Genomic DNA, 15,262 nt, shown 5'->3' with positions numbered 1-15,262 from the left:
CCATGATCCCATAACATCAAACTTTATTTCCTCTTGCCTTAATGGACTTCTTATTCTAATGTCCTCCTGTCTTCCTTTTTGTGGCTGCTGGCTGCATTCCTTTTTATGTCTTCAGATCATCATAAACCTGAAATCTTACAATACTTTAAAATTCTAAGTTTCCAGTGGACAAGTGAAATTACATTAAAAATGAAGCATGACCAATGAAGTGTAAAGAAGTAGAATCCAAACACAATACTGCACACACACACACACACACACACTCACACAGAAATATTTTCCACATTCCATGTATATACACATAGGGTTTTCTCATTTGTTTCACCTTGACATAATTCCTTACAGGCATTGCTCTAAACTAATGTTAATTGTATAGTCATGCTAGTTGGATTTGGCAACAGTGTCAAATTTCTTGGATGACACTAACAAAATACACCTATAATCACATCTAATTATGAAATTATTGGCAAAATTCAACTCGTCTTCTGGACTATCCTGAACTTTTTTCACAAGTGTTACTACTTAGTTCTCTTTTTCTCCCTTGGGACTGAAGTTTTTAAGCATGTTCTTTTAAACTGAAGCAGCAAAAGTCCAACCTAAATAGTCCAAGAAGTAGTACTTTAGATTTTGATGCTTGTCATTAATTTTTTTCCATACATTACTCTTGAGAATATTATTTTAATTTGCTATTATGAAGTTAGAATAAGCAGGCCTGTAATTTTGAACTAAGGAGATATAATGGCTATTTAAGAATATTTGTGCAGATAAAAGGTACAGAGAAGTGGTAGAGTATATAGTCCATGGGATGGTTCTTCAAAACATGCTCTGAGGTTTTAATCAAAACAAGAAGTTCCTTCTCACATACAGTTGGCCATTTCCAATTCAGACATTTAAAAAGAATAAATTCCCCCTTGAAGAATATAATTCCTAGATTTTTTTAAGGTTGGCAATATTTCCTAGACTGGCAAATTAATTTCCTAGACTGATTCTTTTTTCTCTTACAACTTAAAACCTCAAAATCATCCATCCTGCATTAATTTAATATGATAGATAAGAACAGCTGCAGGCATTCCAGTCTAACCTGTACAGGATAAAAAGTCAAAGATTTTTTTTCCCTGATACCTGAAGAAAAGGTGCCCAAAGCTTATTCTCACTAACTTATGACATGCATTTCCATCCTGCCTATGTACGAGTAAAGTGGATTCTAAACTATTAAGAAGAGGCAATGTTGCTATAAGAGCTACCTCCCTTGTCCCACCTCCCTTCTTTCTCAACTGGTAAGTCCCTGTGCCAAGGACAATGGATGGCCACAGCTATCCATGTTGCCATGGAGAGTAAATCCAATCGCCACAGAAGCTGGATATGTCTTTCTGCTTCAAGAAATACCCAACATCGATCAATCTTTGTATCAAGTTACAATAAAATTTGTTAAGGCATGGTGAAAGATTTGAGTCATCTCTATCCCAGTCTCTTATCTTGCCTGAAACGTATCAGGAGTTTCAGAAAGTCCACCAACTTTCCTGCTTAGCATATGCAGCCTGTCTGAGCTAGTACCATTGTCCAGCCATGAGACACAGGGGAACTGAGCAGTTGCACATCTATCATTGCTCAAGGTTTGTGCTTCAAAGTGCTCTTTCCCTTGCCTTTTTATGAGGAAGATGATTACAATTTCTTGATTTCAGCATTTCACAAAGCAAGGCAATTTTGTCCACCCAGGAGCCTACTTTTGCATTTACATCAAACCTGGGGGCCTGAAAGTTTGATATATGAAATCATTCCAGAAGATTTTATGAGCAGAGACCCAAGGTAATGGTTCAAATGTATTTGAGAGCAATAAATCAGTAAAATATAGCTGTTGTTTCACGATAAAAGATCCTTTCTTTTAGGTTCTTTTAGATTTTTCCTAAAAATCTTCAAATAGGTCTCTAAATGTTTTGCAACAGGGTCCTTAAGGCCATATATATGTGAATTATAAGTTATCTGATACTCTGTTTCTACACATGCACTTTAATTTTCCCACATTCCAGACTTCTTCCACATTGATGGTAGGAAGTCACATTACAAGACTCTGATAGCCTTTGCAGCTCTTCAGCTATCGTTGAAAAACAGTTTCATGCAAAGGGAAACTGGTTAGTCTGTATAAAAGCAATTAAATAAGCTTTTATGTACATTTGCTGATTCTGTATTTAACACAGTAGCTTGTACCATGTTCACATTGTCATAAATATTTTTCTTACCCTTAACATTTATTCAGAACGAAATGCAATGCTTTCATGCATCCAGAATAATATATAAGTAATACTGTTTGTGCACTAACATGCTTTACCTGAATTTGTTTGCCTAGAAAAGGGAAATAGTTCTATATACACATGTTCATTTTAAAGTTGGAGGACAAATGATACCAGTGATTCATGACAGAGTAAAACTGTGAACATCACTTAGCCAACTAAAAGTCTTTTAGCTTTTGTATTCAGTTTCATTTACTTATTTTTCAAAACTTTGAACACCAATTATGTGTGAATCCAGTCTACATGCCTGAAATACATAGGTAAAGAAAACAAGCAGAACATTCTTGCTTTTTTTGTGTTCTAGCATAAGGAGACACAAAGTAAAGAATAAACACAACCAACTGAAAGTAAAGAGCAAGCTAAGGGGTTTGGGGTGCTGGAAGGACAGATTGCAATTTTAAATAGGCTGGTCAGAAAATGATTCACAGAAAAAGTGACAACTGTGCAAAGGTTTGAATGAGATGAGGTTGCTAGTCAGTGAGAATAACTGGGGGAAGAAGGAGAGGGAGAAGCCAGGGAGAATAATCTTGGACAGGAGCTTGTGTACAATGTTCAAGGAACAATAGGATGTTCACATATTGAAGAATGAAAAAAATCAACCAAAGCCATGTCATTCAGTCTAAACTTCCCTGAGTCTACAGGTAACATGCATTGAGTCATTCCTGCTTATAATAAACTAGTAAGTTTCATTCCTGCTTATAATAAACTAGTAAGTTCTCATAAATATTTTCAATTTATTTACACGTTTGCATCCCCATTCTTACGCAGTTTTAATTTACATTTTTGCATTTTTCATTATATTATAATCTTCTTCAGGATAAGGAATTAGTTTTCTACTCATTATTTTTCTCTATTATGTTTTTTAGACCCAATAGACATTCAATAAACCTTATTAATTGTAAGCAGAAAAAAACAGACTTAAGAGGCTGAGTTTTAAAATTTTTAACTTAGATCCCATGAATCACAGTCATCAAATCTTTTGGTCTTTGCCTGAGCTTCCTAAAGTGCAATTGAAAACCAATTAATAAGTTGTTAGATGTGTGAAACATTGTATAAATGTAAAATTATAATCAAATAGACTCCTTACTTGTATTCTACAAATATATGAATAAAAAATAGGAGAGATAAAATGCAGAATTCTGAACACAGTTATTCAGAAAAAAAATGCAATTGACAGAACATTGAGAAAATCAAAACACTGCATGGTGGGGCCAGTGATGACATTCTGTGAGCTACTGACCTGGATTTTCAGCTCTGATGGCCAATTACCATCAGCTAATACTAAATACCTGGATGCTAACCGCGATTAGGCCCTTGGGAAAGCTTTGCCTTCCACATTGATCCATCATGCCTTGTCTATTTCTAGAATCATGTCTCTCATGATTTTTAATCTTGTCAACTTTCATCTGAATCCCAACTTGCAATCAAATAATGAGTCCAGTACTTAAATAATGTACTTTCATAGCTTCAAGATGCTACATAGGCTGTTTACATCAGGACTTTCTCTGATTGGTGTTCTGTGACTGTGGTTAAGCCTCAAAATTATTTTATTTATTATTCTAAACTTTTTACAAATTCCCAAAAGAAGTATGAACAAATTTACTCGACAGATTGGTAATGAGAAATATTAAATGAGGTTATCTGAGGATGTTGTTATTATTATTTCTTTTCACATAGAAAGTGAAGCTGCTCACGGTGTTCAATAACTTTGAGTCTACCTTTCTTATAGACACAATGGAACAGATTTTAGCTTATTTACAGACACACAAAACATCCTCCCATTCAACTTCCTGTTATGAATTGTACATTGTCTTTCATTATTCATTCATTTTATATCTAATTATCTATCTCCAGCAATACACTAGAGACTGTGCTAGATGCTGGGGACGTTAATATAATTAAGACATTCTCAATGTCTTTTAGGAATTTAAAGACTAATGGAGGAGAAATAGAGATTGACATTCTACTTTGACTAGAGCTTTCCAGCATATTGTGGTTCAAAAGTGTAGAACAGAGGAAATGGCCCATGCTTACCAAACTCAAAGAAATTGGTATATAAACCAGTTGTATAAGCCAACTGCCTACTTACAAATTTAAAAGTAGTGATATTTTCTCAAACTAATGTGAATATCCTTTTCCACTATCCAGAGAAACCTTTACCAATATCAGATTAGAAAAGAAACCAAGGTAACATTCAGACGGTTTCCCAGTGAGAATGGTATTAGAGTAAAGAAATCTAAACAGCCATAACCTATACTCAGGCTATAATAAATACTGAAGAACACACTCAGCCACTACAGCCTGATATACCTCCACTGTGACTCAACAGTCAGTTCTCTAGATATAATGTCTTCACTATTTTACAGTTCAGGCTAGCACAGCCAAATCCTAGCTCTTGCTTCTTTCTCCCCCAGGCTTTTTGATGTTTTATAAACACGTATTTTCTTCAAGCCAATTAAAATGTATTTGGTTCTGTTTGAGTGATTGTCACCCATTCACTAGGTGACACAAGCACGCTTTCTTGAAACTTACCTTAGGTAACTATCCTTATATTATCTTGCCATTTTTTAATATATTGACTATTTCTTAGGCACGCTATGTATTTAACTGTATTGGCAGAAAAATATGATTTGCAGTAGGCTATTAGAACTAATAGATACAATGACTTTTATATTTGCCAAAAATGACCTCTTTCTGTCTTCCCAGGTTGTAAAAATGATGATTATTGTCGTGGTGACATTTGCCATCTGCTGGCTGCCCTATCATATTTACTTCATCCTCACCGCGATCTATCAACAACTAAATAGGTGGAAATATATTCAGCAGGTCTACCTGGCTAGCTTTTGGCTGGCAATGAGCTCAACCATGTACAACCCCATCATCTACTGCTGTCTGAATAAGAGGTAAACACAAGACTACCAAATGCAAGCTCCTTTTCACTTCTGACTTCAGTGAAAGCATATAATGCTGTTCCAGCTCCCTGATGCACATTTAAAATTCAAAAGGAAGGGAAAATTGAAAAATTCACTGAGAGGAGCACAGAGCTAGATATTTTTCTAGACTCCTCCCTATTTAATGAAATAGCTCACCTTAACAATTACCTCCTCAAAACAATGCTTTTAGGGATTCTACCTGGGTGGGTTTTATATAGGCCAAATTCTCTCTCCAAACCCTTTAGAATTATACTTGCCAAAGACAAAGAAATGCCCTGTTATTAAAGGAGGAGAGTTGAAAATGTGCTCAAGTCCTCCAAGAAATGAAGGCACTTCGTAGAAATGCACAGACAGAGAGATGATGGCATATGTGAGTGGACTCTATTAAAAAGGATGTCTTGTAAATAGACTTCAAAATAGAAGGTGTTGTGAGAGCAACAGAAGCAACACTAAAGAATGACAATCCTCCTTCCAGCATAATGAGGTCAGCGAGTTAGACAGGGTGCAGCCTCTGGTGGAGGGGGCGCTATTTTTTAAAGTGAAGTTGGAAAGAAAAGTAGAAATATTCACAGTTCAATTTAAGACTGGGGAAAAAAAGGTAAACTGTGGTTTCCAGATAAAAAGCACCTTAGTTGTAAGGTCAGCACATGGAGGAGAAGGGTTAAGTTTCATAGGGTCAATAATTTCCTTAATAAACCAATATGGTTTAGCACAAGCAGAAACTGAATTTCATGGAAGTAACTACATGACCTAAATCCTAAGCTCGTTTTCCAGTTGGACCTCTACCACACCGTTCCTCAAGTTTCTTAAAAACTACTAAATTCTTACTTTTTTTCAGTAAGTGCATAAGCCATATATCAATTCAAACCTCCCCATAAGCAGTACATCTGTTTTTAATCAACTTCATTTAATGGTTTACAAAGCCAAGGATTTTGCACTTTCATATATGATTAGAAAAAACCATCCAGATGAGCAATTAATTTTAATATTAAATGAGACTTTATAAATGTGTAATTATTTCTGTAAGAAGCTATTTTGAAATGTCATTTTTAATTGCCTTACCCAGCAAACTTAATTCACTTATGTAAATGTATAAAATTATTAAAGAAACATACACTGTTTCTTTAGCATATTGATTAGTGATACTGTGCTTTTACTATATGATGAGCTTGCTTCTCATTGATGGAAAATTAAGATTCAGTTCAAACAAGAAGAACGTAAAAGACTAGTACCAATACTGTGGCATAAATTCTAAGAGTTTGACTAGAAAATTAAATTAAAAAACTGAGTTGGCTTAACTGCATTAAGTAGGGCTTTCTGCACCAGTTGAAGGAAATTTCCACTTGAAAACATGACTTTTTCTTCCCATGGCCTGCTTCTCCTCAGATTTCGAGCTGGCTTCAAGAGAGCATTCCGCTGGTGTCCTTTCATCAAAGTTTCTAGCTATGATGAGCTGGAGCTCAAGACCACCAGGTTTCACCCGACTCGGCAAAGCAGCCTGTACACTGTGACCAGGATGGAGTCCATGACAGTGGTGTTTGACCCCAGTGATGTGGATAAGACCAAATCCAGTCGGAAGAAGAGAGTGCCTCCAAGAGACCCAAGCTTCAACGGCTGCTCCCGCCGGAATTCCAAATCTGCCTCCACCACTTCAAGTTTCATAAGCTCACCCTATACTTCTGTGGATGAATATTCCTAAATCCATTTCCTCAGCTGAAAGAGTAGGGTGAGGCCATCATGGTGCCACCATAGGCCCACACCCTCCTGATTGTCGGTCAGCCCTGTCCTACATACTCTCTGAAAATAGAAGGGCAATTTTTAGGCAACTATGTTTCAACTGAGAAAGATAGCATATAAGTATAACAAAGACACTATTCAGGTATTTGCCCCCTCAAAAGTAAAATGGCCTTTAAATTTATTCTTTGAAAACGGAATTATTATATGTAACAGAAAAATATACTGAAAAATACTTGTAGAATGTTCCATTTTTCTCACTGAAAAACTGCAATATACATTTGTGACACTAAGGTGACATATGATTTTCCCAAAAGATTAAAGAACCTTTAAAATATAATTATGTGAATGAATTAAAACAAAACCTGTATAAAATGATATGTTTTCATCTATAGCTATAAAACAGAAAAAAGTTATATGACTAATTTTACCATTAGAATGATGGAAACTTAACCTCCAGGAGTAAAAGTTAATGAAAATCTTTGCAAAAGAGAACTAATTCTGTGGAATAAAATTTTTTTGAGATTTAAAGATTTTCTCCAAGAAATGTAACTGAAAAAGAAATCTAATCAAATTATTAGGCATCTGTACATATTATTTTCTTTACATTTTTATCTGGGAAAGTGGCTTCAAAAGAAAAAAAATAATTATTTACTTTTTGACCATTACATATATTAAAGCGCCAAAAGCTAAGAAACAAAGTTAGGGCCTTAAAATGACAAAGCAAATCCTTCTGATCCTCCCTATTTTATTTTTCACAAATATTTTAAAAAATTTTTAAAAGATAGGTAGATTACAAAACACTAATGATGCTTTCTAATGGAGAAGGGAAGAATCTCTGACTACCAATTTTATTTTTATTTTTATTTTTTTTGTGTGGTACGCGGGCCTCTCACTGTTGCGGCCTCTCCCGTTGCAGAGCACAGGCTCCGGACACGCAGGCTCAGCGGCCATGGCTCACGGGCCCAGCCGCTCCGCGGCATGTGGGGTCTTCCCAGACTGGGGCACGAACCCGTGTCCCCTGCATCAGCAGGCGGACTCTTAGCCACTGCGCCACCAGGGAAGCCCCTGACTACCAATTTTTAGGTGAGAATTAAATATAGTAATTCATAGTTATGACAGCGGACAAGAACATCTACTAGCTCCAAAGGGAAACGTGTTTCTCCTCCATAACCCAAGGAAAACGTTTAAGGTGGATGTCAACTTAATACTTGTACAGTGCCCTTATTCTCTCCCCTTCCTCCACTGAAAAAAAGAGTAAGGACTAGGGGAAAGTATCAGAAAATATATTCAGATGCAAAGCCTTAGGACAAAAAGTTTATGTACTGCCTATATGTATATTAGTACCTATAGGTAAATCAAGTAAGACGTAGAAAGCTGAATCAACTGTTAGAGTAGAAAGCTGGACCATACTTGGATAAATGTGAACTAATACCAGGCGAACGAGAATAATATACACCTTTCCACAGAGAGACCCTTCCTTTTGTCTGCTTAGATAATTCAGAAATTTCTCCAGAAAGAAATGAGCTAATGGTCCTAAAGAAGCATCTGTTTTACTACAAGCAAAAATATACTGACACATTTCTGAAACCCATAACAAAACAAGGTACACCATTAAGCGTAGAATTTACCTTCCAGACCTCAGTGCTTACAAACCATCTTTTCTTGAATTAGGGATACTCTCACTCCTGCTCAAGAAAGCAGAAACCTCCTGAGAATGTGGTTGTATAGTACAGACTTCTCCTTTAAAATAGTCAGATTTTTAAAGCTATCCAGCTAAAATAAATACCGATAACACTTTACTGGATTTTCATGTCTCCATCAATACAGAACCTCCTGGTTTTTTTTAAGAACAAGATAAAAGCAATTATTTCAAGAGAATATCACGGTCTATTGCTCCTACAGCATCAAATTTTCCAATCCTACCCCCTGTTTTGGACCTGAAGTCAGAAATATTTAAAGTGTTACAAGGTGTTCAAAAAGTCTACACACCCCTCATCGTATGTGTTTAAGCTGAATTTCTTCTGATTACACCAACAAACAAGTAGATGCACATACATACATACATACACACACATGCAAGTGTGCAGACACATACAGTCTGTTTAACGTATGTAAGAACTTCAAAGTATTAAATTCAAAACTGAATGCTGAAATAGTAGTGGCCTTTACAGAGTTGCCACAAACAGTTCAATAAAGTCTGTGAAGCTTGTATGCATGCTTTAGATAAGCAAATGTATTACCATTTACTACCTAATTGTTGAATATGTTTTTAAGTGTTCATTCCAAAATATGTAAATGCTTATCATATAATGTGAAAGTGTCAAGAAAAAACCTAATATTTTAAAGCAAATATTTCTTCTTCTTTAATTTATAAATGATTGTGGGACTAGCATTAATGAACGTTCTAGATACATGGGACCATATTCAGCTGTAGAATAGGAATGTGAAGTCTGGCCCCCAAAATCAATGTAATCATCCCTCACCAAAATACATTAATACTGGGTCGTATGGTAGTTCTATTTTTAGTTTTTTAAGGAACCTCCATACTGTTCTCCATAGTGGCTGTATCAATTTACATTCCTACCAAGAGTGCAAGAGGGTTCCCTTTTCTCTACACCCTCTCCAGCATTTATTGCTTGTAGATTTTTTGACATGGCCATTCTGATTGGTGTGAGGTTATAAACTCATTGTAGTTTTGATTTGCATTTCTCTAATGATTAGTGATGTTGAGCATTCTCACATGTGTTTGTTGGCAATCTGTATATCTTCGTTGGAGAAATGTCTGCCCATTTTTGGATTGGGTTGTTTGTTTTTTTGATATTGAGCTGCATGAGCTGCTTGTAAAATTTGGAGATTAATCCTTTGTCAGTTGCTTTATTTGTAAATATTTTCTCCCATTCTGAGGGTTGTCTTTTAGGACAGGAATAAAGACGCAGACGTCGAGAATGGACTTGAGGACACAGGCAGGGGGAAGGGTAAGCTGGGATGAAGTGAGAGAGTATCATTGACATATATACACTACCAAATGTAAAACAGATAGCTAGTGGGAAGCAGCTGCATAGCACAGGGAGATCAGCTCAGTGGTTTGTGACCACCTAGAGGGGTGGGATAGGGAGGGTGGGAGGGAGACACAAGAGGGAGGAGATATGGGGATATATGTATGCATATAGCCGATTTACTTTGTTATACAGCAGAAACTAACACACCATTGTAAAGCAATGATACTCCAATAACGATGTTAAAAAAATACTTTAATACACCTGAAAAACATAACTCCTGCCTTCACACATTACGGAAACTCAGTATAATTTAGCAGGACATCTAAGGAAAAATATTGCTCCAATCAGCTGTTTTGTTTGTATTCCTTTTGTTGTTGTTGCTTTGCTTGCCAAGTATCATCCTTCTGGCATGATGCAAATACCTGAGGTCCAGAGAGTATCTTTAATACTTTTTAGGGAAAACTGACATCATTTACTCAATACTCATGACTCTTAAACCAAGACCTTATGAAGCAGAATACTTTAGGTTCAAAAATCTGAAAAGTAAAAATAATAAAAGGAATGAATACAATATGAAAAAATGAAAGAGATAAGATTTTTGGTCTGAATTTTGACACTGAGAACTGTAGAATGATACACATGGAAACCAGCTTTAGTAGGAGTCATGTTAAATAAAGCTATGCCAGTATTTTCATATTTGTCAGGGTTTGGAAGAATTTGCCACCAAAATTCACTCTACCCTCTGATGTTCAAGTTCACTGTGAATCTTTTTCACTGTTTGTAGGCAAACAGTGGCTGGAAATACCAGGCAGATGGTCAAAACATCCTAGGTGTTTTTGTACTTAGATCAACAGCAGAAAAATACAAACTATTTTGAGAGAATTCTAAAAGACTCAAAAAACCTTGCATCATTTTAAATACTGTTTTTAAAGACAAAAATAATAAACATTGTATTTTCATTATTTTGCATCTGGACAAAGTGTTTTTGAAATTCCCTGCATGGGAAAAAATTAAAGCAAACATGATTACTATAGAATCCAATCAAACATCTTTTATTTTTTTAGCAAGCTCAGTATGCTGCTGCATTTTTTTTATCTCCCAACTTCACGACAATGACATTTCTGATCCAGCAGCCAAATTCATATTCTTTTCCAGATCCTGCCAGTCTCTTATAAACAGAGATCCTATGCATTTCAAAGTGAACTCCTCCCTTCCAATGCACACAGAAGAATGCCAAGAAGCTTAGTATCATACCTCAGAAGAACAAAATAAATGTGAAAAATCAATGCTGCCTAGCTCAGAATTTGAATTTGGTTTTTGTTAGTGCAGAATTTCATCAGAAAACTTCTGATTAGTGTCTGGTAATTTACTCCATCAAATACAAAGGCAGGATAATTATAACAATTTCGCACATTTACCAGTAACAATTTGAGTTCCCACTTATTTTTGTCCGTGTGCCAAAAGTTAAGAAAATTCAAGCATGACACTGGCCAGGTTGTAATATTTTCCTTCGGGCCAAGCAGGAATGGAGAATAATGTCCAATAGTTCTGAACAAATTCAGTAACTGTGTGTTGTAAAATAGCTTGGCAAAAATTCTGTGTACATAAGAAATAAATGTATATAATGTTTGTAGCTAGTGAATAAAGTATTTTCAAGTTGTGATAATTATACTGAGTAGATTTAATACATTCATTACCCTTTGTATATGTGGTGATATGTAACAGATTTGATTTCTTTTTTATTTTCCTTTAAAAGCATTAAAAATAATATTAAAAATAAAAGCAGTCAATATTTTCCTACTGGAACATATGTTCCAAAACATATGTTATGGAACGTCCTACCTTGTCTAAACACATTCACCTAACCACCCTTCAAAACTATATTGTGCTTCCTCCTTTATTTTTCTTCATAAAAATGTCTAGCTTTCCTAAATTACCTTGATTCGGAAAAAGCATCTATGGGGAGCAAAGGTAGCAAACTGCAGAAGAATATTCTGAGTAGTTAGCAGCAGCAGGTTAATTGGAACACAGACTGAAAAGTGCATGTAGCTGAGTATAGAGCAGAGCATCTTAGAGCCATGGCATCAGAGCTATAACAACTGACAGACTCCAGTTTAAATCCAAGCCCCACCATCTGCTAGCTGGGGGACCTGGGGCAAGTGATTCTCTGCACTGAGCTTCATTTAACTCATCAATAAAAAAAGAGAAAATAATAATTTCTTCAAAGTGCTAATGTGAGGATTGAATGAGCTACTGCATGAATAAGGCAGAGGCAAACATTACATAAGTGTTCAAAAACATCATTAGTATCATTGTGTGCGTGGGGGGATTAAAGAAACCCTTGTTGCCCATATGATTCTGCCCCCATCCAAAGCTCTTTGAGGGGCATAAGGAGCCTATAGTCTCCTATCCCTGAGCCCTGGGCTGTTTTCAGAGTCCCCACAAGATCTCAGGGATTACATAAGTGTTCTGGAAATTTGCCATCTGGCCATGGGCCTTAGCAGGGAAAGCTATACAGGTGAAGGGTTAGAAATGGCCAATTAAGAGAAGGAGTAGCTTCAGACATGTGAAACTAAACTCACTTCTTAGGAAAGGTGCAGCCATTTTAGGTTGAAGAATAAAAATGTTGAACTTCAGAAGATAATAGGTGATGGAGGAAAAGCAGAAAATTTTCTTTCTGGTTTCCTTGGCAGCATCACTGACTGCTCTCTCAGGGCCTCCTCTCCCATGCTCTGAGGAAGAGTGCTCAGGGACAATTCCAGGTCAGGTGGCAGCAATGACCCACACTGACTCTCCATTTCCACCAGCTGCAAGGACATCTTATTTGATTCAGTCCCTCAACCCCATTTAGATACAAGCATTCCCTAACCTATCCTACCAACTCACTGAAGAAGCAGGAAGGAGAGAAAAGAGCAAGGGATCTTCACCAGCTCACCACCCATCTAAAGCACTGGGAAATCCTCTAAGCTCTTAAAAGATACCCAATGTTCTAATGACTCACACTATATCAACTGCTACAAACAAGGTCCAAGTTGCCATCATTTCCTGCCTGGATTATTGCAATAGCCTACACCCCATGCTCTCCTTAAAGTTTATTCTCAAGAAAGCAACCAGAGAGATTCTTTTAAAACTGCATCACATCATCTCTCACCTCTGCTTAAAACCCTCTCGTGGCTTCCCATTTCACTCAGAATAAAAGCCAAAATCCCTACAACGGCCTAGTGATGTGGCCCTTCTTAGTTTTTCTGCTTTTCTCTTCCATGCTCACTGAGATCCATGGATCCATCTACATCGACTTCTTTCTTAGCATATGCCAAGCATGCTACAACCTCAGGACTCTGGAACTGGCTATCTCTTTTGTCTAGAATGTTGTCCACTGAGATAACTGCATGACAAACTCCATCATTTTCTTCAAATCTTTGCCCAGTGAGGCTAATACTGATTACTTTATTTAAAATAGCAAACCCTTACCCCACCCCAAACTATTCCTCCCAATTTTCCATCTTGCTTTTTATTTTTTCACATTAATCATTTTTTAGAATACCATATAACTTATTCATTATATTTAGTATCTATTCATTATATTTAGTATCTACTCCCCTGAATAGATGTACAAGCTCTACTAGGGAATGGGCTCATTAAATAATCATTAAATGAATGAGTGAGTAAAAAAGTTTTGATGCAAGGTATAGTGGAGATTGAAGTTCTTCATAAAGCCATCATTTCCCAATGCCAGAGTATGTCAGATGACATTGTCCTACTGTCTCATACCATCAAGCCCCCTGTGTACACTCTTCACTGTGATGCCAGGGCTGCTGTTTTGTAAAATACACTCTCCAGACTCCCTTATTGCCTGAGTTTCTGTTAGGTTCTGTAATGGGAGTCATTAGAAGGAACTCAGAGCGTAGAAGGAGAGAAATTCTGGTCAGCGGTATTCCAGCAGCAGCAAACCTCTACCTTCTTCAACACCCCCAGCACTAGCTTTCCATGCACCCTCCAAGATAACAGTAGCAACTGTGCTGTGCCCCTTTAATGATCAGATCCCAACCACACCACATTCCCTCACCAGAAGGTCTATGACATTTTCACAGATTCCCAAGCACCAGCCCACTGAGGTCACTCTTCTGAGTTCTCAGAGTCTAGCAATATCTCCTCTTACTTTTTTGTATCCCAAGATTCCGCAGCTAGTATGTATTTCTGCATTGTATCAAGACCTGATTTTTGCTCTTTCAGACTTCTAACATCTATGGAACCAAAACCTCTGCTTGAAATACCTAATGTGATTTACCTTTTCCTTACTGGACTTCTTGGATTCTGGCTTAGTTTAATTATGTCTTTGATCTCGAATACCATCTGAACCCCCAATCGATGGAAAATTGGGCATTAATAATCAATGGCATGCAATGTCATTGTGATTAAATTATCACCTTTGGTTACTTGGGATGAAAGGCCTACTGAAGGCAAGACTTTGGGAAGCTGAATGGCAGCTGTACTTATTTATTGTGGGATTATTAACTACAATGACTGAGGAGGGGAGGTAGTAGTATTTCTAATAATATATACACTAGAAAACATACACAGTGAAAATGATGAGCTTAGGCCTTTAAACTTTTATCACAAGTAATTATTGGAAGACCATCAGTTTTATAAGAGGGCCCTAAAATAACCTCTTATTTTAGGCAACCACAGAGCTGATATGACTAAAAATTACTCCTAAAATTTAACTGTGTGGGTTGCAGAATTACAACATCAGTTATGTTCATAGTTCATTGAAAGAGGAAGACAGTTTCCCTTGAGGAAGAACCTTGCAACACAACCACAAGTATACATTGTAAGTATCCCTTCAAGGCTTTCCCCAGAGGACCTGTGGCCTTTCACTAGAAAGAATGTGCACTGTCAAAAGAGATAAATATATATGTATAGAAAAATATGTATAGAATATGTATAGTGGGCAGACACAGATGACCCATCTGACCACTAAATGTCTATGAGCACTATTTGTGCTCAACACAGAATGTACTCCCCACACACCCCATTGCAGACCTCACGAAGTGGCACCCAGTTACTGCAGCCAGCTCAAAGATCAGGATATCCAGGTGGTGTGTAGCCCTCCTCATCTGACCTGCATGGGGTTATTCCTGGTACTGTGATCTACAATCTAAAATGACAAGCCATTTGTCCCACCCCACATCCAGCACACAGTGGTGGAGAAGGGACAGAATAAATATAACTACAAACTTAAATTCAAAAAAGGGAAGAATAGAAGCACACAGCAGGCACTGGTTCTTGCAATGATGGATCTCTA

General features: G+C 36.8%; 1 protein-coding gene across 1 annotated transcript in view; it reads left to right on the top strand.

Moving 5' to 3' along the window:
* Positions 1-7,628, top strand: part of TACR3 (tachykinin receptor 3) — a 60,959-nt gene extending 53,331 nt beyond the window's left edge. The window contains exons 4-5 of the mRNA XM_065877607.1: positions 4,995-5,191; positions 6,608-7,628. Coding sequence (XP_065733679.1) covers positions 4,995-5,191; positions 6,608-6,920 — 510 coding nt within the window. The 3' untranslated portion in view covers positions 6,921-7,628. The remainder of the gene's footprint in view (positions 1-4,994; positions 5,192-6,607) is intronic.
* Positions 7,629-15,262: the final 7,634 nt, after the last annotated feature.

This window comes from Phocoena phocoena, chromosome 5, assembly GCF_963924675.1.
Source record: "Phocoena phocoena chromosome 5, mPhoPho1.1, whole genome shotgun sequence".
In the NCBI taxonomy this organism is placed as follows: Eukaryota; Metazoa; Chordata; class Mammalia; order Artiodactyla; family Phocoenidae; genus Phocoena; species Phocoena phocoena.
The sequence above is the reverse complement of the archived record's forward strand: the minus strand, read 5'-3'. Positions and strand labels throughout refer to the sequence as shown.